The sequence below is a fragment of the Narcine bancroftii genome, chromosome 11 (assembly GCF_036971445.1).
Source record: "Narcine bancroftii isolate sNarBan1 chromosome 11, sNarBan1.hap1, whole genome shotgun sequence".
NCBI classification, from domain to species: Eukaryota; Metazoa; Chordata; class Chondrichthyes; order Torpediniformes; family Narcinidae; genus Narcine; species Narcine bancroftii.
This window is the reverse complement of record NC_091479.1, coordinates 62,649,729-62,673,034: the sequence shown is the minus strand read 5'-3', so window position 1 is coordinate 62,673,034 and position 23,306 is coordinate 62,649,729. Positions and strand designations below refer to the sequence as shown.

Here is a 23,306-nt window from a genome sequence, read left to right as displayed (position 1 = left end):
AGTCTATTTTGTAATTGTTCTGCAAATTTTCGTGCTTCTTCTGAATCCGAGAATAGTCTGTTTTGTTGTCCTGGAATAAATATTTTCAATACCGCTGGATGCTTTAGTATAAATTTATACCCTTTTTTCCATAAAATCGCCTTTGCTGTATTGAACTCTTTTCTCTTCTTTAGGAGTTCAAAACTTATATCTGGATAAATGAAGATTTTTTGCCCTTTGTACTCCAGTGGCTTGTTGCCCTCTCTTACTTTTTCCATTGTCTTCTCCAGTACCTTTTCTCTTGTAGTATATCTTAGGAATTTTACTAAAATAGATCTTGGTTTTTGTTGTGGTTGTGGTTTAAAGGCCAATGCTCTATGTGCCCTTTCTATTTCCATTTCTTGCTGTAGTTCTGGACATCCTAGGATCCTAGGGATCCAATCTTTTATAAACTCTCTCATATTCTTGCCTTCTTCATCTTCCTTAAGGCCCACTATCTTTATGTTATTTCTTCTGTTATAATTTTCCATTATATCTATTTTCTGAGCTAACAGTTCTTGTTTCTCTATAACTTTTTTATTAGATTCCTCTAATTTCTTTTTTAAGTCCTCTACCTCCATTTCTACTGCTACTTCCCGCTCTTCCATCTTGTCCATTTTCTTTCCCATTTCTGTTAAGGTCATATCTATTTTATTCATTTTCTCTTCTGTGTTGTTTATTCTTCTTCTTAAATCATTAAATTCCTGTGTTTGCCATTCTTTAAATGACTCCATGTATTCTTTAATAAGAGAAAGTATATCCTTTATCTTGCCTTTCCCTTCTTCTTCTATTTCACTGTACTCTTCCTCTTCTTCTTCCTCTGGGTTGGCCATCTGTTGTTTCTTTGTTGCCCTTTTCTTCTCTTCTTTCTTGTTTTCATTGTCTTCTGTGTTCTCTTCTTGCTGCAGGTGTTCTGCAGCTGTCGTTGCCGGCTGTGGAGATCGACTCCCCAGCTGGTCACCCCTCCCGTCGGTGTGTTTTTTTTCGTGCGTGGTTGCGCACTTTTACTCGGCTCAGCGAGCCATTTTTGTAGTCCAATTTCTACCGACCTGAGGGAGCGAGTTTCTCTCTCCACCGCAGGCCTCTTCGAACAGGTAAGGCCTTTTTCTTCATCTTCCGTTGTCTTCTCTTCCTCTCTTCTTACCGTTGGTTTCGACTTTTCTTTTTTTGTCACCATCTTCCTTCCACCTTTATATTCACTTTTCTTTAACTTTTATTTCTGTGCCTTTGTGTTTTTCTTTTTTTTTGACTTTTCTGGAGAGGGCTGGAGTTCACCGTCAGGCCACTACTCCATCACGTGACTCCTCCATCGCCCTTCTTTCAATGTGCTTCTTGGCTTCTTCACCGTTGGGCAGTACTGCTCTGTCTAGGCCCTCTCTCCCATACTCATCTACGACCTCTTACCTGTGGGTCTGTGCTCCTCCCTCCATGCCCCTCCACCTACTGTGTTATTCAGGCATCTGTCTGATATTTGCTCTTACCTTGACGAAGGGGTCATGCCTGGTACATTGGTTAGATAGATGGATGGATGGATGGATAGCTTCCTATGGACGCTGCATGACACGTTGTTTATTCTTCCCCTTTCCCCCCCCTTTCCCCTTCCCCCCCTTCCCCCCCTTCCCCCCTTCCCCCCCTTCCCCCCTTCCCCCCCTTCCCCCCTTCCCCCCCTTCCCCCCCTTCCCCCCTTCCCCCCTTCCCCCCTTCCCCCCCTTCCCCCCTTCCCCCCTTCCCCCCTTCCCCCCTTCCCCCCCTTCCCCTTCCCCTTCCCCCCCTTCCCCTTCCCCCCCTTCCCCTTCCCCCCCTTCCCCCCCTTCCCCTTCCCCCCCTTCCCCCCCTTCCCCTTCCCCCCCTTCCCCCCCTTCCCCTTCCCCCCCTTCCCCTTCCCCCCCCCTTCCCCCCCCCTTCCCCCCCTTCCCCTTCCCCTTCCCCCCCTCCCTCCCTTCCCTCCCTCCCTTCCCTCCCTCCCTTCCCTCCCTCCCTTCCCTCCTCCCTTCCCTCCTCCCTTCCCTCCTCCCTTCCCTTCCCTCCTCTCCTCTCCTCTCCTCTCCTCTCCTCTCCTCTCCTCTCCTCTCCTCTCCTCCCTCCTCCCCTCCCTTGACCGCCAGTAACCCCCTGATGTCAGTACAGCAGCTGACCAGCGAAACGTCACCCAGCCGCTTTTTCATTGGAGCAAGGGGGCGGTGCCTCGCCTCACTGAGCCAATCGTACGCACGGTTGCCCTGTGATTGACTGCTACCGGCCGGGCCGGGAGAAGGCCTCGGACCGAGCGGTGATTGACCGAGGGGGATTGCGGCTGGAGCTCGTCGCCGCCGCCGCCGCCTCTGGTGAGAGGAGCGGCCGGGGAAGGGGCGGCCATGACTGTCGCACGGCAGCCGGCAGGTGAGCGTCTCTCTATCCGCGGGCCCGTGAACGGGCGGGTTCTGGAAGCTTCCGCGGGAGGTCGAGCAAGATCCCACCGCCGAGCATCCCTCCCCACTCCCCACCTGGGGAGTCGTGCCCTGGGCCCCATCCCTCTCCCTTGTCCTGTCCTCCTCCATCCCAGCCCCCACCTCCTCCTGCAAGCAAGCGCACTGGGAGCCGAGCCGAGCATTCGGCCCTTCTGCCCTGTGCTGGTGGAGCCTTGCCCCAGGATAGGCTTGTCGGGGATCTCCCATCTGCGGAGGGGAATAAAGAGCAGGCACATCAGGAAGCAGGCTCTGAGAATGTTTCTGTGAGTCAGCACAGGTCAGAACGACCCTGCCTGATCCAACCCTTTAGCACCCTGCCCAGCTCTGTGGAGCGCAGCCACATATTGTTGAATGTTGCTCACACTGAGCCTCTCATTTGTACAAAGCAATAGTTTTTTTTCATGGATTAAAATACTTGTCTTGCATATGTATTGTATGTGTACTATATCTGGCTGTGTGTCTGCATGTTTTTCACTGAGGACCCCGGAGAACACTGTTTCATCGGGTTGTGCTTCTACAATGAGATGACAATAACTTGTCTTGATGCACTGAAGGTTCCTGCCTCTGGCTTCATCCAAGGCACTTCCACCACTCCCTTGGTGAAGAAGTTTTCATTACTGGGGGGGGGCCTCAGGTGTCAGCAGGTTCCTGTAAACTTTGCTAGGCTTTCCCACATTCACGTTACCTGGATATCTCCCTGCAAGAAACACTAATGCTTTTGGATCAGACAGTGATCAAAAAATGAATATTTTTTTTAAATTGCAAATGCTGGAAATCTGAAATTAAAGAGTGCCAGAATTGCTCAACTGATCAGGGACATTATGGGGAGAGAGAAACGAGATCAAAAAGCTTTTAATCAGAAATGAAGAAGGGAGAAAACAAAAAGTTAGAGAGGAGAGGAGTGGGGAGAACACTGCTCCCAATAGGATTGGAGCAACTGTTGTCCAGATAATGCCTTTGGAGTTGCTCAGCTAAGGGATAATTGAGGAAAACTGGAGAGAATCTGCTAAAAGTCTGAAAGGCTCATCATAATAACCATTGACAGTCTTTGTGACTCAGGGTGGGGAGGGGGAATCTGAGCTTGGACTAAATACAATGGAACTGTTCCATGTGTCTTGCAACAAGACTGTCATTAGTTTTGTCCAGAGACTTGGGAAATTGTTCAGTGATGGAACTTTTTCAGTAGTAGTAGTTCCTGCTGGTGAAGGGCGATTGATCATTTTTAAAAAATCATGACTATAATTGTTCCTTTCATTGGCATGAGTTATAGAAGCTTAAGAGAATGATTTGCTTCTGCTTGTTCTTGAAAGTCATAAACCGCTTTCAGGTGCATTCTCTGCCAAGAATGTGCCTGCAGAAGCAGATGCACACCTGTCGAATGGTCATTCAGGTGGCAGCCCTGAAAGCGCTGCACTGGCCACCTGAAAAGGACACTGCAGGAGAGGCACCTCGGAGCACACTCTGGCTCCTGTCCCGCGCTGGCCGCCCCTGCTTCGAAGCCCCGCGCCGGCCGCGCCTGCCTCGAAGCCCCGCGCCAGGGGGGCTGTCAGGCAAGGGAATTTGGGTTGCCAGCTGATTGTCATCAGCCCACCCCTTAGCAGCTGCTTTCAGGTGGCTGCTTTCAGGTGGCTGCTTTCAGGTGGCTGCTTTCAGGTGGCTGCTTTCAGGTGGCTGCTTTCAGGTGGCTGCTTTCAGGTGGCTGCTTTCAGGTGGCTGCTTTCAGGTGGCTGCTTTCAGGTGGCTGCTTTCAGGTGGCTGCTTTCAGGTGGCTGCTTTCAGGTGGCTGCTTTCAGGTGGCTGCTTTCAGGTGGCTGCTTTCAGGTGGCTGCTTTCAGGTGGCTGCTTTCAGGTGGCTGCTTTCAGGTGGCTGCTTTCAGGTGGCTGCTTTCAGGTGGCTGCTTTCAGGTGGCTGCTTTCAGGTGGCTGCTTTCAGGTGGCTGCTTTCAGGTGGCTGCTTTCAGGTGGCTGCTTTCAGGTGGCTGCTTTCAGGTGGCTGCTTTCAGGTGGCTGCTTTCAGGTGGCTGCTTTCAGGTGGCTGCTTTCAGGTGGCTGCTTTCAGGTGGCTGCTTTCAGGTGGCTGCTTTCAGGTGGCTGCTTTCAGGTGGCTGCTTTCAGGTGGCTGCTTTCAGGTGGCTGCTTTCAGGTGGCTGCTTTCAGGTGGCTGCTTTCAGGTGGCTGCTTTCAGGTGGCTGCTTTCAGGTGGCTGCTTTCAGGTGGCTGCTTTCAGGTGGCTGCTTTCAGGTGGCTGCTTTCAGGTGGCTGCTTTCAGGTGGCTGCTTTCAGGTGGCTGCTTTCAGGTGGCTGCTTTCAGGTGGCTGCTTTCAGGTGGCTGCTTTCAGGTGGCTGCTTTCAGGTGGCTGCTTTCAGGTGGCTGCTTTCAGGTGGCTGCTTTCAGGTGGCTGCTTTCAGGTGGCTGCTTTCAGGTGGCTGCTTTCAGGTGGCTGCTTTCAGGTGGCTGCTTTCAGGTGGCTGCTTTCAGGTGGCTGCTTTCAGGTGGCTGCTTTCAGGTGGCTGCTTTCAGGTGGCTGCTTTCAGGTGGCTGCTTTCAGGTGGCTGCTTTCAGGTGGCTGCTTTCAGGTGGCTGCTTTCAGGTGGCTGCTTTCAGGTGGCTGCTTTCAGGTGGCTGCTTTCAGGTGGCTGCTTTCAGGTGGCTGCTTTCAGGTGGCTGCTTTCAGGTGGCTGCTTTCAGGTGGCTGCTTTCAGGTGGCTGCTTTCAGGTGGCTGCTTTCAGGTGGCTGCTTTCAGGTGGCTGCTTTCAGGTGGCTGCTTTCAGGTGGCTGCTTTCAGGTGGCTGCTTTCAGGTGGCTGCTTTCAGGTGGCTGCTTTCAGGTGGCTGCTTTCAGGTGGCTGCTTTCAGGTGGCTGCTTTCAGGTGGCTGCTTTCAGGTGGCTGCTTTCAGGTGGCTGCTTTCAGGTGGCTGCTTTCAGGTGGCTGCTTTCAGGTGGCTGCTTTCAGGTGGCTGCTTTCAGGTGGCTGCTTTCAGGTGGCTGCTTTCAGGTGGCTGCTTTCAGGTGGCTGCTTTCAGGTGGCTGCTTTCAGGTGGCTGCTTTCAGGTGGCTGCTTTCAGGTGGCTGCTTTCAGGTGGCTGCTTTCAGGTGGCTGCTTTCAGGTGGCTGCTTTCAGGTGGCTGCTTTCAGGTGGCTGCTTTCAGGTGGCTGCTTTCAGGTGGCTGCTTTCAGGTGGCTGCTTTCAGGTGGCTGCTTTCAGGTGGCTGCTTTCAGGTGGCTGCTTTCAGGTGGCTGCTTTCAGGTGGCTGCTTTCAGGTGGCTGCTTTCAGGTGGCTGCTTTCAGGTGGCTGCTTTCAGGTGGCTGCTTTCAGGTGGCTGCTTTCAGGTGGCTGCTTTCAGGTGGCTGCTTTCAGGTGGCTGCTTTCAGGTGGCTGCTTTCAGGTGGCTGCTTTCAGGTGGCTGCTTTCAGGTGGCTGCTTTCAGGTGGCTGCTTTCAGGTGGCTGCTTTCAGGTGGCTGCTTTCAGGTGGCTGCTTTCAGGTGGCTGCTTTCAGGTGGCTGCTTTCAGGTGGCTGCTTTCAGGTGGCTGCTTTCAGGTGGCTGCTTTCAGGTGGCTGCTTTCAGGTGGCTGCTTTCAGGTGGCTGCTTTCAGGTGGCTGCTTTCAGGTGGCTGCTTTCAGGTGGCTGCTTTCAGGTGGCTGCTTTCAGGTGGCTGCTTTCAGGTGGCTGCTTTCAGGTGGCTGCTTTCAGGTGGCTGCTTTCAGGTGGCTGCTTTCAGGTGGCTGCTTTCAGGTGGCTGCTTTCAGGTGGCTGCTTTCAGGTGGCTGCTTTCAGGTGGCTGCTTTCAGGTGGCTGCTTTCAGGTGGCTGCTTTCAGGTGGCTGCTTTCAGGTGGCTGCTTTCAGGTGGCTGCTTTCAGGTGGCTGCTTTCAGGTGGCTGCTTTCAGGTGGCTGCTTTCAGGTGGCTGCTTTCAGGTGGCTGCTTTCAGGTGGCTGCTTTCAGGTGGCTGCTTTCAGGTGGCTGCTTTCAGGTGGCTGCTTTCAGGTGGCTGCTTTCAGGTGGCTGCTTTCAGGTGGCTGCTTTCAGGTGGCTGCTTTCAGGTGGCTGCTTTCAGGTGGCTGCTTTCAGGTGGCTGCTTTCAGGTGGCTGCTTTCAGGTGGCTGCTTTCAGGTGGCTGCTTTCAGGTGGCTGCTTTCAGGTGGCTGCTTTCAGGTGGCTGCTTTCAGGTGGCTGCTTTCAGGTGGCTGCTTTCAGGTGGCTGCTTTCAGGTGGCTGCTTTCAGGTGGCTGCTTTCAGGTGGCTGCTTTCAGGTGGCTGCTTTCAGGTGGCTGCTTTCAGGTGGCTGCTTTCAGGTGGCTGCTTTCAGGTGGCTGCTTTCAGGTGGCTGCTTTCAGGTGGCTGCTTTCAGGTGGCTGCTTTCAGGTGGCTGCTTTCAGGTGGCTGCTTTCAGGTGGCTGCTTTCAGGTGGCTGCTTTCAGGTGGCTGCTTTCAGGTGGCTGCTTTCAGGTGGCTGCTTTCAGGTGGCTGCTTTCAGGTGGCTGCTTTCAGGTGGCTGCTTTCAGGTGGCTGCTTTCAGGTGCCTAGAGGGACTTCACTGCTCTGGCGATTATCCCTCTTCGAGGAGGGTTAGAAAATGGTCCTCAGAGACGCCTCCTGCGCTTTCAGGTGGCCTCCCAACAGCCGCATAGGGGTAGAATATGTGGCTTTACATTTGGGTATTCTGGCCACCTGAAAGAGCCTATAGGCTCCCACAGTGCCAATCAGCGTGGGCTGGAAGAGGAGCAGCTTGAAGGGTAGTCTTTTCCCATCAATTGGATGGGGAGGGAGAGTTTTGGGGGGTGTGCGGAAGGGGAGGTTTGAGAGAACTCGTATCGATGAATCGGTTGGTATGGTAACGTGATTGACTAGTGACAGGCCACCTCTGGTAGGGGAAGTTGGCCTGGGCCAGAGTGGGCAATGCATTGGAAGCTCCACTCATGGGACTTCCCCCCCCCCCCCCCCCCCAACCACACCGCTGTGCTCTTTCCAGAGAGCATACTTGGTAGACATGGGGATCCCATGAGTGCAGGCATGATCCATGTCAGCACACGTTAGGGCTATGTGAGTCACTGGCAGGGTGGCATGGCTGAACTTCGTTTCAGACTTGCAAACTTGAATGGGTACTCCATGTACTCTTAACCCTCCAGGAGGATCATGGCTTCCCAGATGGTTTTCCCAGTTTCTGGTCTCATGTGTGGCAAGGCCACCCCTCTGAGGTTGGGGCATGCAGTGATGACTAAGTAGTCCGCCAAGACACCAGTCACTCTCGTATTCTCTGTTGATGCCCGTGATTAGTGCTCACTCCCTGATAACCCGTGTCCCTTCGCTAATGGTGTGCCACGAGTAGGGTTAGGAACCTTACACTGCAGACACCATCTGTTCCCATAGGGTGGTACCGTCAATTACCTCTTCTGATGGCGCCAGAAAGACATTATTAATCATCAGACAGACCTGCCAGGGTGCTTGCTTTCCAATGAGAGAGGCGGACATTGGGGGCCCTGTGGTCCGACAGCTATGGCAGTGGCAATACTAGGTGTTCGCCTGACTGCTGATGGTATTGGTCCCCTAGCCATGATAGCTCCTTGGCGGAGTAGTCTCAGGTCTCCATAACTTCACAGCATGGCTGCTACTTGAGGTTCCCCCTATTTTCAGCTACCACTGTTTTGAAGAGTCAGCAGGTGCTCTCGTGGCAGGTCTGGGATTGCGAGGTCACTGGATGGGCTTGCAAAGGCTCGGGCGCACAGGTTGGAGGGAGGAAGGAGGACGTGTGAATGACTCAGTTTCTTTATGGTCATCACCGTCCATCCACACATCCCCATCCCCCGGCCAGGTGTTGACCCCCATCCCCCGGCCAGGTGTCGACCCCCATCCCCCGGCCAGGTGTCGACCCCCATCCCCCGGCCAGGTGTCGACCCCCATCCCCCGGGCAGGTGTCGACCCCCATCCCCCGGGCAGGTGTCGACCCCCATCCCCCGGGCAGGTGTCGACCCCCATCCCCCGGGCAGGTGTCGACCCCCATCCCCCGGGCAGGTGTCGACCCCCATCCCCCGGGCAGGTGTCGATCCCCATCCCCCGGCCAGGTGTCGATCCCCATCCCCCGGCCAGGTGTCGATCCCCATCCCCCGGCCAGGTGTCGATCCCCATCCCCCGGCCAGGTGTCGATCCCCATCCCCCGGCCAGGTGTCGATCCCCATCCCCCGGCCAGGTGTCGATCCCCATCCCCCGGCCAGGTGTCGATCCCCATCCCCCGGCCAGGTGTCGATCCCCATCCCCCGGCCAGGTGTCGATCCCCATCCCCCGGCCAGGTGTCGATCCCCATCCCCCGGCCAGGTGTCGATCCCCATCCCCCGGCCAGGTGTCGATCCCCATCCCCCGGCCAGGTGTCGATCCCCATCCCCCGGCCAGGTGTCGATCCCCATCCCCCGGCCAGGTGTCGATCCCCATCCCCCGGCCAGGTGTCGATCCCCATCCCCCGGCCAGGTGTCGATCCCCATCCCCCGGCCAGGTGTCGATCCCCATCCCCCGGCCAGGTGTCGATCCCCATCCCCCGGCCAGGTGTCGATCCCCATCCCCCGGCCAGGTGTCGATCCCCATCCCCCGGCCAGGTGTCGATCCCCATCCCCCGGCCAGGTGTCGATCCCCATCCCCCGGCCAGGTGTCGATCCCCATCCCCCGGCCAGGTGTCGATCCCCATCCCCCGGCCAGGTGTCGATCCCCATCCCCCGGCCAGGTGTCGATCCCCATCCCCCGGCCAGGTGTCGATCCCCATCCCCCGGCCAGGTGTCGATCCCCATCCCCCGGCCAGGTGTCGATCCCCATCCCCCGGCCAGGTGTCGATCCCCATCCCCCGGCCAGGTGTCGATCCCCATCCCCCGGCCAGGTGTCGATCCCCATCCCCCGGCCAGGTGTCGATCCCCATCCCCCGGCCAGGTGTCGATCCCCATCCCCCGGCCAGGTGTCGATCCCCAACCCCCGGCCAGGTGTCGATCCCCATCCCCCGGCCTGGTGTCGATCCCCATCCCCCGGCCAGGTGTCGATCCCCATCCCCCGGCCAGGTGTCGATCCCCATCCCCCGGCCAGGTGTCGATCCCCATCCCCCGGCCAGGTGTCGATCCCCATCCCCCGGCCAGGTGTCGATCCCCATCCCCCGGCCAGGTGTCGATCCCCATCCCCCGGCCAGGTGTCGATCCCCATCCCCCGGCCAGGTGTCGATCCCCATCCCCCGGCCAGGTGTCGATCCCCATCCCCCGGCCAGGTGTCGATCCCCATCCCCCGGCCAGGTGTCGATCCCCATCCCCCGGCCAGGTGTCGATCCCCATCCCCCGGCCAGGTGTCGATCCCCATCCCCCGGCCAGGTGTCGATCCCCATCCCCCGGCCAGGTGTCGATCCCCATCCCCCGGCCAGGTGTCGATCCCCATCCCCCGGCCAGGTGTCGATCCCCATCCCCCGGCCAGGTGTCGATCCCCATCCCCCGGCCAGGTGTCGATCCCCATCCCCCGGCCAGGTGTCGATCCCCATCCCCCGGCCAGGTGTCGATCCCCATCCCCCGGCCAGGTGTCGATCCCCATCCCCCGGCCAGGTGTCGATCCCCATCCCCCGGCCAGGTGTCGATCCCCATCCCCCGGCCAGGTGTCGATCCCCATCCCCCGGCCAGGTGTCGATCCCCATCCCCCGGCCAGGTGTCGATCCCCATCCCCCGGCCAGGTGTCGATCCCCATCCCCCGGCCAGGTGTCGATCCCCATCCCCCGGCCAGGTGTCGATCCCCATCCCCCGGCCAGGTGTCGATCCCCATCCCCCGGCCAGGTGTCGATCCCCATCCCCCGGCCAGGTGTCGATCCCCATCCCCCGGCCAGGTGTCGATCCCCATCCCCCGGCCAGGTGTCGATCCCCATCGCCCTTGCTGAACAATGGATTGGTCCTTGACTGGGTTGATCTGTCAGTCTGGTGAACCGCTTACAGCTGCTGCATTTTGATCATCTATGCCAGGGGTGTCAAACTCAAATTCACGGAGGGCCAAAATTAAAAACTTGGACTAAGTCGAGGGCTGAACTAAATATTTATTGAAAAATTTCAACAACATCTGCATGTTTTCTCTTCTTTCAACATATGTAATGTTAAACTTTTTCTTATTAAAATAAATGTTTAATAATAGTTTTGGATAAACTCTTTCCAGAAGCATTAACAAATGAGAAATAAAATATTCAATAAATAATATTTCTCTATAGAGGATTTGTCAAATGTTGCTAGTGTGCTGTCGAATAGTAAAATCTGAGGGCTATTGAGAATGTGGGAGAATAACATGATTCCTGAAACAATCAAATGGGTGACTGATTGTGGGCATGAACTCTAGCAGGCTTATTTGCCATGCCCTTTTTCCATTGGTACAGATATCCTTTGATTTACACACTTTTCAAGTTTTATGCCTAATGAGCTTGTATCCAGGTGCAGGACCATTTTTAACCAGGAATATATTTATCACTGTGACATGAAACTATTGGAAGATCGTTTTATCCTGAGATTAAAGTTCATAATACTTACTCAGGCCTGTGTGCGGGAGGGCGGGGTTTGCGGGCGATCGGGTTGGACAACGACAGTGCGGGGGCATCGGCTCTAGCTGCAGGGCGGCATCTCGGCGGATCAGCGGCCCCGTCATCGTGAGTCGTGGATCGGCCTGCGGCAGGGAGGGGGAATGGGCAACGGTCCTGGCAAGGTCAGGCCCGAGGCCTCCGGTTCCGGGCGCTGGAAATCGGCCTTGGCTTCCCCTGACACTGGCCAGCCCCAAAACCAGAGTCCACGGTGAGACCCTGCAACGTAAACAGAGGAGGTGGGGGCGATTAGCAGGCTGACGCCAATGCATTCTGGGATTTGTTGTATTACTGTGCATGCGCTACACTGGCGCGGCGGCCAGCGGGCCACCTCTAATACATTTTTGAAATGATCTTGCGGGCCAAATATAATTATATCGCGGGCCAAATTTGGCCCGCGGGCCAGAGTTTGACATGTGTGATCTATGCCTTTCATTTCTTGGTTAGTCGCTCGTACTTGGGCAGTCTGAGTTACCTCCTATAGTGTACAACAGCGGTGTTGGAAGGATTCTATCTCCCTATCTTTCTGGGCACTCTGTTGGCCTAATTCTCCTGTAATTTTCCATTGGTGTCTCAGGTCCTTCAGTCTTGGGAAATCCTTACTTCTCAAGGAGGGACACCAAGTGGTGCCCAATCTTCTCCCCTCGCAGGTCCAAATTGTCAGTCTAGTCTACTGGTCTTCCTTGGTCTGCCAGTAAACCCACTAACCTGCAAACTCCGCACTATCATCAGTCCACCCGGGAATTCTACTGTTTGCAAGGAAGTATGACAATACACACACACACACACACACACACACACACACACACACACACACACACACACACACACACACACACACACACACATCGTGACCATGCATGTGTCCAGCCAAGACTCCTTGAACCCAGCTTGCAGCACCGATCCATTGTTCAGCAAGGGCGATGGGGATCGACACCTGGTCAGGGGATGGGGATGTGTGGATGGACGGTGATGACCATAAGGAAACTGAGTCATGCACAAGTCCTCCTCCCTCCCTCCAACTGTGCGCCTGAACCTTTGCAAGCCCATCCAGTGACCTCGCAATCCCAGACCTGCCACGAGAGCACCCGCTGACTCTCCAAAACAGTGGTAGCTGAAAATGGGGGGAACCTCAAATAGCAGCCATGCTGTGAAGTTGTGGAGACCCAAGACCACTCCGCCAAGGAGCTATCAGGGCTAGGGGGCCAATACCATCAGCAGCCAGGCGAACACCTAGCATTGCCACTGGCATAGCTGTCAGACAACAGGGCCCCCAATGTCCGCCTCTCTCATTGGAAAGCAAGCACCCTGCCAGGTCTGTCTGATGTGTAGGAAAGGAAACCAGTTCAGTAGGTTTAAAGAGCAGTGAGTCTGAACACAGGCTGAACACAGGAAGGATCTTTATTAAAACAAACTATCAATCACACATCACCGTATAATCCGTCACATCAGACTTGACAGTACCGATGCTAGCAACTGCTTATACTCATACAAGCACAGTCACATCGGACTTAATACTACCAATATGAGCAACTGTGTACAGACTTGTAGCAACCAAGGATTACAATATGCTACCCACCATTCATTGTCTTAAGTGAACATGGCTCCAATGCTATCTACACACTAAAAAGTCCTGATCCCTACGTAGTGCACACTGTACCAACGACTACTCCAGCATTGTCCACAGTTCATGATCTGGAGTAGAGCAGGGTTCATCTCCAGACTGAAGAGAAAAAGAGAAAAAGCTACTCCACGTGGTGGAATTTTATAGAACTGTAAGCTGGGGGGCCCGACTCAGATAATCACTAAGTGATTAAAGGGGCTAATGGTCAGGTATGCACTACTGGGAGGGCGGACTCCCACCTTGATTGGTAGGTGATGCAGTTTATGACGAGGTTCCAGATGTGACCTTGCCTTGGTTAAACAAAGAAAAGAATTTGATGAGATAAAGTGACAACTGTGATCCAAACATTTAAAAGCAATTGAGGCACCAAAGCCTGGTGAAATGTTAAATTCTGTGCACAGTATAAGAATTGCCTGATACCCATGAACTTGGAGGAGTGAGAAGTGAGATTGGACTGAGAATCAAATAACTTTTCTGAACTTACACACACATTACATACTTGTGCGCTTGGAATTAGAAGGGGGTTAAGTTAATAGTAATAAGTTAAAGTTTGATCCTGTTTTTATGTTTAAATAAAATTAAAAGTAACTTTTGTTTAAGTAACCATTTGTCTTGGTGAATTTCTATTGCTGCTGGGTTTTGTGGTCCTCTGGGCCCGTCATAGTTGCTCAGAAGGGAAATGTTGCTCAAAAGGGAAACGTTTATTAAAAAGGAAATGCTGCAGTATTATTTAAAAAGTTGGAAAGATTTTATTGTTATACATGTTTGAAAAATGGTATGGATAAAACACTAAAGTTTATTAGTCTTAATATTGATGGATTAAATAGGACGGTGAAGAGAAAAAGGGTCTTGTCATAGCTAAATAATTTAAAAATAGACATAATTTTTCTACAGGAAATGCATATTGCTAAATTGGAACATGATAAATTCAAAAGAAGGTGGGTAGGACAAATAATATAGTCTTCTTTTAGTTCAAAGTCAAGAGGAATAGCGATTCTAAATAATAAGAATATACCACCATTAATAGAAGGAACATGGGTTGACTGGGCTGGAAAGAATATAATGGCACATTGTTAAATTTATGGAGAAGCATGAACATTTATGAATATCTATGCCCCAGATTATGATGATGAAGCCTTTATGAAGGATATCCTCTTAAAAATATTAGAGGGAAACAAAATATATTGATTGGAGAAGATTTTAATTTTTTCTTGGACCCAATATTAGATAAATAGGCAAGAACAGTAGTGAAGGCGAAAGCGGCAAAAACCACAATTTCATATATGAAGGATATAAATCTTATCGATATTTCAATCCCACAGAGAGACTATTCTTTTTTAGTAACGAGACATGTTTCTTATACAAGGATTGATTTATTTTTAATGTCTGCCCAGATTAAAACGCAGAGTGATTTTAAAGGCTCATGTCAAACCACTCACCATTAGCATTAACTATTGCAGGAATGGAAAAGCAAGAACATGTAAACAGATGGTGCATCAATGCCACATTGCTCAAAAGAACAGATTTCTGTGAGTTTATTAAGAAACAGATAGAAATATTTTGCAAAACAAGTCAGCCCTTAATAATAGCTTTTTGATATGCGACACGGTCAAAACATAATTGAGGGGACAAATTATATCCTATACAAAAAAAATCTTGAGAGAATATGGCAGAAATAAACAGTCTGGAGAAAGATATTACAGAATTATTAAAAAAAATCAAAGAACAGGTCTACAAGAAGAATACAGACTACTGGAGAATAAAAAAAAAAGCTAAGATACAATGCATTACAAACAAATATAATAGAAAAAAGCTCTTTTAAAACTTAAATAAAAATATTATGAGCGAGGCGAACAGGCACTTAAAGTCTTGGCAAGTTAAAGCAGAGGAGTCATTGAGAATAATAAATGCTATAAAAACAGACAGGTTTTCTAGCATATAAACAAAAAGAAATCAATGATATCTTCAGACAATATTGCACAAAATTATACAAATCAAAATCACTAGGAGACGAGAATGAAATGAAAGAATTTCTGTCTAATGTTGAACTTCCAAAACCAGAAGAAAGAGAAAAGATAGAACTAGTCACCCCCTTTGCAAGAGAAGAAATTGCAAAACCCCTGGGTACTCTACAGGCTAATAAATCATTGGGGGAGGATGGATTCCCACCCAAGTATTACAGACATTTCGAAGAATTACTAATACCCTTATTAATGGATGTTCTGAACCAATCAGTAGAGACACAGACCTTCCCAGAATCACTCAAATGCTATTATTACAGAACTACCCAAAAAACAAATTAGGGATCTATTAAAAACTTTATCATATAGACCACTTACGCTGTTCATTGCTGATTATAAGATATTATAATGACGTCCTGTTTGGCCTGGAAGTCAGCCTGAAGAAAACTGAGGTCCTCCATCAGCCAGCTACCCACCATGACCACCAGCCCTCCCCCACCCCCCACATCTCCATCAGGCACACAGAACTCAAAACGGTCAACCAGTTTACCTACCTCGGCTGCACCATTTCATCTGATGCAAGGATCGACAAAGAGATAGACAACAGACTCGCCAAGGCAAATAGTGCCTTTGGAAGACTACACAAAAGAGCTGGGAAAAACAACCACCTGAAGAAACACACAAAGATCAGCGTGTACTGAGCCGTTGTCATACCCACGCTCCTGTTCGGCTCCGAATCATGGGTCCTCTACTGGCATCACCTATGGCTCCTAAAACGCTTCGATCAGCGCTGTCTCCGCTCCATCCTCAACATTCATTGGAATGACTTCACACCAACATCGAAGTACTCGAACTGGCAGAGTTTGCAAGCATCGAATCCATGCTGCTGAAGACCCAACTGCGCTGGGTGGGTCACGTCTCCAGAATGGAGGACCATCGCCTTCCCAAGATCGTATTATATGGCGAGCTCTCCACTGGCCACCGAAACAGAGGTGCACCAAAGAAGAGGTACAAGGACTGCTTAAAGAAATCTCTTGGTGCCTGCCACATTGACCACCGCCAGTGGGCTGATATCGCCTCCAATCGTGCATCTTGGCGCCTCACAGTTCGGCGGGCAGCAACCTCCTTTGAAGAAGACCGCAGAGCCCACCTCACTGACAAAAGACAAAGGAGGAAAAACTCAACACCCAACCCCAACCCACCAATTTTCCCTTGCAACCGCTGCAACCGTGCCTGCCTGTCCCGCATTGGACTTGTCAGTCACCAACGAGCCTGCAGCAGACGTGGACATACCCCTCCATAAATCTTTGTCTGCGAAGCCAAGCCAAAGATAAGATATTAGCAAAAGCATTAGCAAATAGATTAGGACAATATCTACAAAAACTGATACACACAGACCAGGTAGGATTTGTTAAAGGAAGACATTCCTCAAATAGTCTAGGAAGGTTATTTAATATAATCCATATAACAAAATTCAAATGGAATCCAAGTATAACAGTCTCTTTGGATACGAATAAAGCATTCAACCATTTGGAATGCTCCTTTCTATTTAAAACACTGGAAAAAATTGGCATAGGCAGAACATTCATATACAGGATAAAAACTTTATATCATAAACCACAAGATAAATTATAATCAATGGCCAGATATCAGCAGTGTTTCCCTTGAGTAGATCGAGTAAACAGGGATTCCCCCTGTTCCCAGTGATTTTTATGCTAGCGAAGGAACTACTAGCAGAGATAATAGGAAGGGATCCAGATATAAAGTGCTTCAATTTTGGAGAAGAAGAATACAAAATTAGTCTATTTGCCGATGACATGTTATTGAACCTATCAGACCCGGATAAACTTTTGGAAAAATTACAAGAAACATAAAAAAAAAATATGGAAGAGCATCTGGCTATAAATAAATATGGGCAAAAGTGAGATAATACCATTGACACATTTAGAATGCGAAAGGTACCAAAAAGGAAATAAATTTAAATGGAAGACAGATGGAATAAAATATCTTGGAATAACAACTGACAATAATCTACAGAATCTGTATAAACTAAATTATTTTGTTCCTATTTTGGGAGAAATGGAGAGATGTACCATTTACTTTAGTGGGAAGGGTTAACTCTGTCAAAATGAAAGTAATATCAAGACTACATTATCTTTTTCAATTACTGCCCATTCCATTACCTAAACATTTCTTTAAATTATTAAACAATTATATTAGTTCCTATGGAAATAACAAGTTACCAAGAATTGGATTGGGAAAACTGACATTGGACTACGGGCTGGGAGGACTTAGATTTTCAGATTTTATATCACTTAAAAAAAAAAGACAGATAATCCCATACTAATACGTATGAACACAACCTGAAACGAAATTAACAAATGCATAGAAAAAAAAGTATGGGTATCAATAAAACTTTCACTATGTAAAAATGTGTTATTCCCTATGAACATAGGCAAAAGAATATTAAATTTGTGGTATGATAAAGGAATAATATATATTAAAGACTGTTACACAGAAGGAACTCTTGTATCCTTCAAACAACTAAAGGCCAGTGGGACCTTTTATTGTTTTCTCCAGCTAAGATCGTACTTAAGACGAAGATGGGGACCTGAAATGAGTAAAATGTAATGAATGGTCTGGATGGGGATACACCCAAATTTTAACAAAAATGTACTATGCTCTCCAAAGTGAAAGTAAAAATCCAGGTTAACAAAGGACAAGGCAAAGATGGGAGTTGGAATTGGGTGTAGTTATCACAGAAAGAAGCTGGTCAGATTGGTGTACAGACAGCATGATGTCAATTATAAATACAAGCTATGGACTAGTTCAGTATAATTTTCTGCACCAATTATATAGAGATCAAAAGCAGAAATTTTAGAGATGTGTTTCAGATGCAGGACTGAAACAAGAACTTTTCTACATGCCATGTGGTCGTGTGTGGAGGTGAGGCCATTTTGGCAAGAAATTGTAGAAAAACTAACCAGGAGTGGCCTTCGCAGAAGACCCGGAGCTATATCTACTTGTCAGTTTTATTGAAATAAGCAACAAATTGACTGAATATTAAATTTCATTTATAAAAATAGCACTGACAGTAGCAATGCAACCACTTGGAAGTCCGACTCCCTTCTACACATAGTATGATGGACTTTGTAAATGAACAGTTGTATACTTTTGGAAATAAATCACATATAATTTAACGAATAAGTATGACACTTTTGCAAAGATCTGGCAGCCATACCTGGACCATATAGAGACCCAAATATAGTAAAAGAGATAAATATAAATGCTGACATTGTAGCATATGCGCTATGACTAGTGTGGAAGGATGACATGCACACGAGGAGTTGAAATCAAAGACTGGTTTATTGCATTGGCACCTCTGCTTATATGGACCCCTGATGCTGACGTCAGGGGCCCGCTTCATCGAAACACTGACCTCGGGTTAGCCAGTGTTCTTGCTAGAGTTCCCGCCATGCAGAGGTCACCTGGGATGACGGCTGATGTCAGCCCCAAGTCTGCGCAGTTGCCACGTTTGTCAGCCATTTTGGGGGCTGGTTCGCATCTCTGGAGGCCGCTACATGACACCTGCCCCAGAACCGGTGACTGGGCAATTGTCCGTAGCCTTCAGTGGCTTGCCCCTGCGTCACGGGGGCGGAGTGCAGACTGGCTCATTACAATCCAGATATGCTGGTTTCAGGTGGTCGATGATAAAGGTTTCCTCCTTACCGCCAACGTCGAGGATGAAGGTGGAACTGTTGTCTCTTATAGGATCCCTCGTAGAATCATTGCAATGGTGGTCTGTGTGCGCCCCTCCTCAAGAACACGTACTGTCAAGTCCTTAGGTCATTTGGACTGTTATGCCTGGGCTGGCCGTGCAGTGAAGAGTGCCGTGGGACCAAGAACCTCATCTTCTGCTGCAGCCTCTTGAAGTTCCCTGTGGGGTATTACAGGTGTTTATCGGGGGCCAAGAAATCCACAGGGATGATTAAAGGCACGCCGTAAACCATCTCCACCGCCGAGGCATTGAAGTCCTCCTTTGGTGAAGAACGGATTCCCAGCAGAACCCAAGCCAGGCCATCAAGGCTGCCTTGAGGTGCCTGTGGAAGCAATCCACCAACCCGTTGGCCTGCGGGTGATATGCCATGGTATGGTGGAGCTGCATCCCCAGAAGTAACCCAGCACTGCCCAGAGGTGATTTGTGCCCCGTGTTGGAGGTGAGGTCTCTGGGACCTGAATCGGGATACCCATATGTCAATGAGTGTTCTGGTGCAGATTTCTGTGGTGGTTTCATCCAGTGGGACCCCCTGCGGCCACCTTGTGGAGCAGTCTACCATGGTCAAGGGGTATCTTGCCCCACGGGAAACCGGTAATGGTCCCACTAAATCAATGTGCACATGGCTGAACCTGCGCTGCTCCAGCTCAAAAGTCTGTGTGGATGCTCTGGTGTGAACCTGCACTTTGGAGAACTGACAGTTCATATAGGTTTTGGCCCACTAGGTGACCTGTTTATGGACGCTATGCCAGACAAACCTGTAGGCCACCATTTTGTCCATGTCAGGATGCACCAAGTTACGGATAGCCTCGAAAACCTAGCATCACTATGTGGCTGGGTCGATGGGGGTGGGGTCTGCTGGTATAAACGACACACAGCAGTGTCAGGTTACCTGGTCTGACAGGGATATTCTCCACACTGAGACCGGAGATAGCTGTCCTGTAAGCGGGAATCTCAGGGCCTTGTTGCTGTGCCTTGGTTAGGGCCACTTAATTGGCCCCTTGGGACAGGGCATGTATTGATTCGATCGTGGGGCGTTTTTCTCCGTGGTATGTTTGATGTCCGTGGTAAATTTGGATAGGTAGGACAAGTGTCTCTGCTGTTGGGCTGACCATGGGTCCAATACCTTATGGAAAGTGAAAGTCAGTGGCTTGTGGTCAGTGAACACACTGGCCTTCCTAAAAGTAATGGAAATGTCTTACTGCCAGGTACAGCATTAACAGATGCGCTGTATTTGAGTTCTGGGGGGGGGGGGGAAGGGGGGGCAGAGGTGCCTGCTAAAAATGGCCAGGAGTTGCCACTGGTCCTTGACGAGTTGTACTGGCATGTCTCCTACCACTGTGCCAGAGGCGTCGACAGTTGGAGCGGTGGGTGCCTTCAGACTGGGGTGGACCAGGAGGGTGGCATTGGCTAGTGCGTCCTTGGCACTCTGGAATGCCCTGGAGGATTCCTTGTCCCAAGCAATGTCTTTTGCCTTGCTGGTCATCAGCGCAAAGAGGGAGTGCATGATGAGTGTCACTGCCGGTATGAACCTGTGGTAAAAGTTTATCATACTGGCGAAATTCCTGCAATCATTTAACTGCGCATGGTTAGTGAAGTGCCGGACTACCTCATCCTTCTTGGGGAAGGGTGTGGCCCCGTGCTTGTTAATTCTATGACTAGGAAGTCAATGGTGTCTAAACCGAACTGGCACTTAGCGGGGTTGATGGCCAGCCTAAACTCGCTCAGCTGGGTGTACAGCTATCTCAGGGGGGTAATGTGATCTTTGTGGCTGCGGATGGCGATGAGAATATTGTCCAAATAGATGAATGCAAATGGGAGGTCCTGGCCCACTGCATCCATCAGCCATTGGAAAGTTTGTTTCGTGTTCTTTAGACTGAAGGGCATGCGGAAGAATTCAAACAAACCAAAGGGGGTTATGATTGCAGTCTTGGGGATGTCCTGGGGGTGAACTGGGATTTGGTGGTACCCTGGGATGAGGTCCATCTTGGAAAACATCCATGCCCTGTGCAGGTTGGCAGCAAAGTCTTGGATGTGGGGTATGGGACATCTGTAAAGTGTGGTGGCCTCATAGAGGCGGTGGTGACCCCCACATGGTTTCCAAACCCCTGCTGATTTGGGAACCAGGTGGAGGGGAGAGGCCCAGGGACTGTCAAGAGTATTGTTCAGTATGTGGCGCCTTACCCCATGCTTTGGCTCAGCTGTGGAGAACTTTGACGTCACTATTGAGGGAAACTCCGCCAGGAGAATTCATGTCCGACAGTATTGTAGAGTTAAGCTGGGGGACAGGGAGCTTGGGTTCCCCCAGAGGCAGAGTCTGAAAGGTTCTAGCATACACCAAGCGGTGACCCTTGAGGTCGACCAGCAAGCAGTGGACCCAAAGTAAGTCGGCCTCCAGGAGCGGTTGTGCCACTACCGCAAGGATAAAGGTCCACGTAAAGTGCCTGTTGCCGAATCGAAAGATGATGGTCTGGGTTCTGAAAGTTCAAATGCAGGATCTATTGGCTGCCATCAGTGTGGGGCTCTGTTTGCCTCAGCGGGTGTTGAGGCCTGCAGGGGGTAAGACACTTATCTTGGCACCTGTGTCGACCAGAAAACACCTCCCCCACTCTGGTCCCAGACATGGAGGAGGCTATCTCATGGGTTAATCACTGCAGCCATCAATAGTTGGCCAGGGTATTTCTGAAAACCCACAGGGTGGGTGGCATCGATGGGCCTCTGCACCCCATTGCTGGTGGTAGTAGCATAGCTGTCCTGGGGTGTTCACTTGCCTCTCTGCGGGGCTGTTTGTGGGGCTTGCTGATGTGGACTACGACGGTGCTGGTGTCTTTTTTCACTCTCCGGAGTATGTCTATCTGGGCGGTGACCCGTTGAGGTCCTCGTCTGTGAGCAAGAGCTGAATATCCTTGGGCAGCTGCTCCAGGAAGATCTGTTCGAAGAGCAGGCAAGGCTTCTGGCTCTTGGTTAATGCGAACATCCTACTCATTAGGGCGGACGGGGTCTTGTCCCCCAATTTGTCCATATGCAGCAATTGGGTGGCGTGCTCGTGCTGGGAAAGCCTGGAAGTCCAGGTTAGTAGCTCTTTGAGGGCCGCATATTTGCCTTAATCTGTAGGCTGTTGTAGGATATCTATCACTCTTGCCGCTGTGTCCTGATGAAGGGCGCTCACAACGTAGAAGTAGCGGGTGTCATCAGTGGTGATGTGGCGAAGCTGGAACTGAGTCTCGACCTGCTCGAGGCTGTGACACCCAGAACACTGGAAGGCTGCTGCGACACCCAGAACATTGGAAGGCTGAGAGAGACCGTGTGGATGGTCGCTGGCTCCGCTTGATCTGTCATCTTTGGGTCCATCTGCCGGTTGGACCTGTCAGGGTCACCAATCTAGCGTACATACTATGACCAGCATGGAAGGAAGACATACAAATGAGGAGTTGAAATCTAAGACTGCTTTATTACACTGGCAGCTCTGCTTGAATAGGCCCCTGGTGCTGACATCAGGGGCCCACGTCATCGGAGTACCAACTTCGGGTTTCTGGTGTTCCCACCAACATTTCTTATCTTCCTGCTGTGTGGAGGTCACCTTGGACGACGGCTGGTGCCACCCCAAGGTCAGCACGTTTGTCGTCCATTTTGCGGGCTGGTTTGCGTTTCCGTGTGTGGGCTGCCACAACATATATACCAAAAAGTGATTTTCCGCAATCATATTTTCAAGTTCTTTATTTATATGGCACATTTTTTCAACTTGCATTGACCAAAGTACTGTACAAACCAAGGCAATTGATCGAACTAGTACAACTATTTACAGAACAATGGATTAAGGCATTATAAATAGACCACAATTGCAGTGAATAGTGCAACGCTGATGGAGGTTAGGAATGTACAAAGATTTTCAGATGTTAAATGCTATCGACTGAAGGTACGTTTTAACCTGGATTTAAACCATTTGAGGGAGGGGGCTAATTTAATGGTCAAGGGAATGCTGTTCCACATTTTGAGGGGCACAACCGCGAAAGCCCAGTCTCCCCTTTGCACTGAGTGCATGGATCAGCCAGGTGTCCTGCAGTAGCTGACCTAAGCTACTTGGGAGCATTGTCGGGCGTAAGCAGTTCGGAGAGGGGGGAGGGGAAGGTTGTTGAGGGCCTTGTACGTAAATAGCAGCAGCTTGAAGTTGATTCTGAGCCCCGCTGGCAACCACTGGAAGGAGGCTAGAATTGGGGTGATATGGTCCCTCTTGTTGGCACTTGTCAGGACCCTAGTGGTGACATTCTGAACCAATTGGAGGCGGGTTAGAGAGGACCGGCTAATGCCAGTGTATAGAGAGTTAGCATAGTCCAGATGTGAGAAGATCAGGGCCTGAATAATCCTTTACATGTGAATCTCCCTTAAATGATATGCAAGCTCTGACAGTGTATGGATTTGTACATAAGGAAGGGAGTAAATGTTTTTTTTGTTGTTTGTTAGAAAAATGTAATATGTTATCGAAGATTTTATTAAGTACATTTTTCTAAAAAATCAAAAATAAAATATTTGGAAAAAAAGAGTAGAGCCAGTGCTGGCTGGGAGAGAAGTCCAGATCAACAAAAGGTGTTAATTGATCATGATAGGGGAGAGGTGAGAATTGATTTTGTCTGTGTGAAAAGAGACAGAAGGAAAAGAGAGAGAGACAGAGCTGGGGGAAGGCGACAGTGGAAAAAGTGGATTGTGGAGGGGGGGGGCATCCAATGTTAATGCCAATTGGAAGGTGCCTGGACAGAAGATGAGGTGTTGTTCCTCCAATTTGTGGGTGATCTCAGTCTGGCAGTGCATGTGACCATGAAGTGACATGTCAGCAAGGGAATGGGATGGGGAATTAAGATGGATGGCCACTGTGAGATCCACATTATTGCTGTGGACAGAGCCGAGGTGCTC

General features: G+C 50.3%; 2 protein-coding genes across 2 annotated transcripts in view; both read left to right on the top strand.

Annotated features, from left to right (window-relative positions):
* Nucleotides 1-2,243: 2,243 nt before the first annotated feature.
* Nucleotides 2,244-23,306, top strand: part of LOC138745805 (calcium-independent phospholipase A2-gamma-like) — a 94,179-nt gene continuing 73,116 nt past the window's right edge. Inside the window, 1 exon segment of the mRNA XM_069903121.1 lies at nucleotides 2,244-2,397. The gene's annotated coding sequence lies outside the window, so the exon portion shown is untranslated.
* Nucleotides 8,239-11,736, top strand: LOC138745218 (uncharacterized). Its single transcript, XM_069902279.1, has 3 exons — nucleotides 8,239-10,388; nucleotides 11,068-11,163; nucleotides 11,616-11,736. Exons 1-3 carry the CDS (start codon nucleotides 8,239-8,241, stop codon nucleotides 11,734-11,736), a joined length of 2,367 nt encoding a protein of 788 aa, XP_069758380.1.

What these genes read in the sequence shown, in the direction of transcription:
- LOC138745218 (XM_069902279.1), top strand. Translation starts at nt 8,239, where the DNA reads ATGGTCATCACCGTCCATCCACACATCCCCATCCCCCGGCCAGGTGTT. An exon ending in GTCCTTGACTGGGTTGATCT is followed by an intron (nt 10,389 to 11,067) that starts GTCAGTCTGGTG and finishes CATCGGCTCTAG; the next exon opens with CTGCAGGGCGGCATCTCGGC. An exon ending in TGGGCAACGGTCCTGGCAAG is followed by an intron (nt 11,164 to 11,615) that starts GTCAGGCCCGAG and finishes TTGGTGTCTCAG; the next exon opens with GTCCTTCAGTCTTGGGAAAT.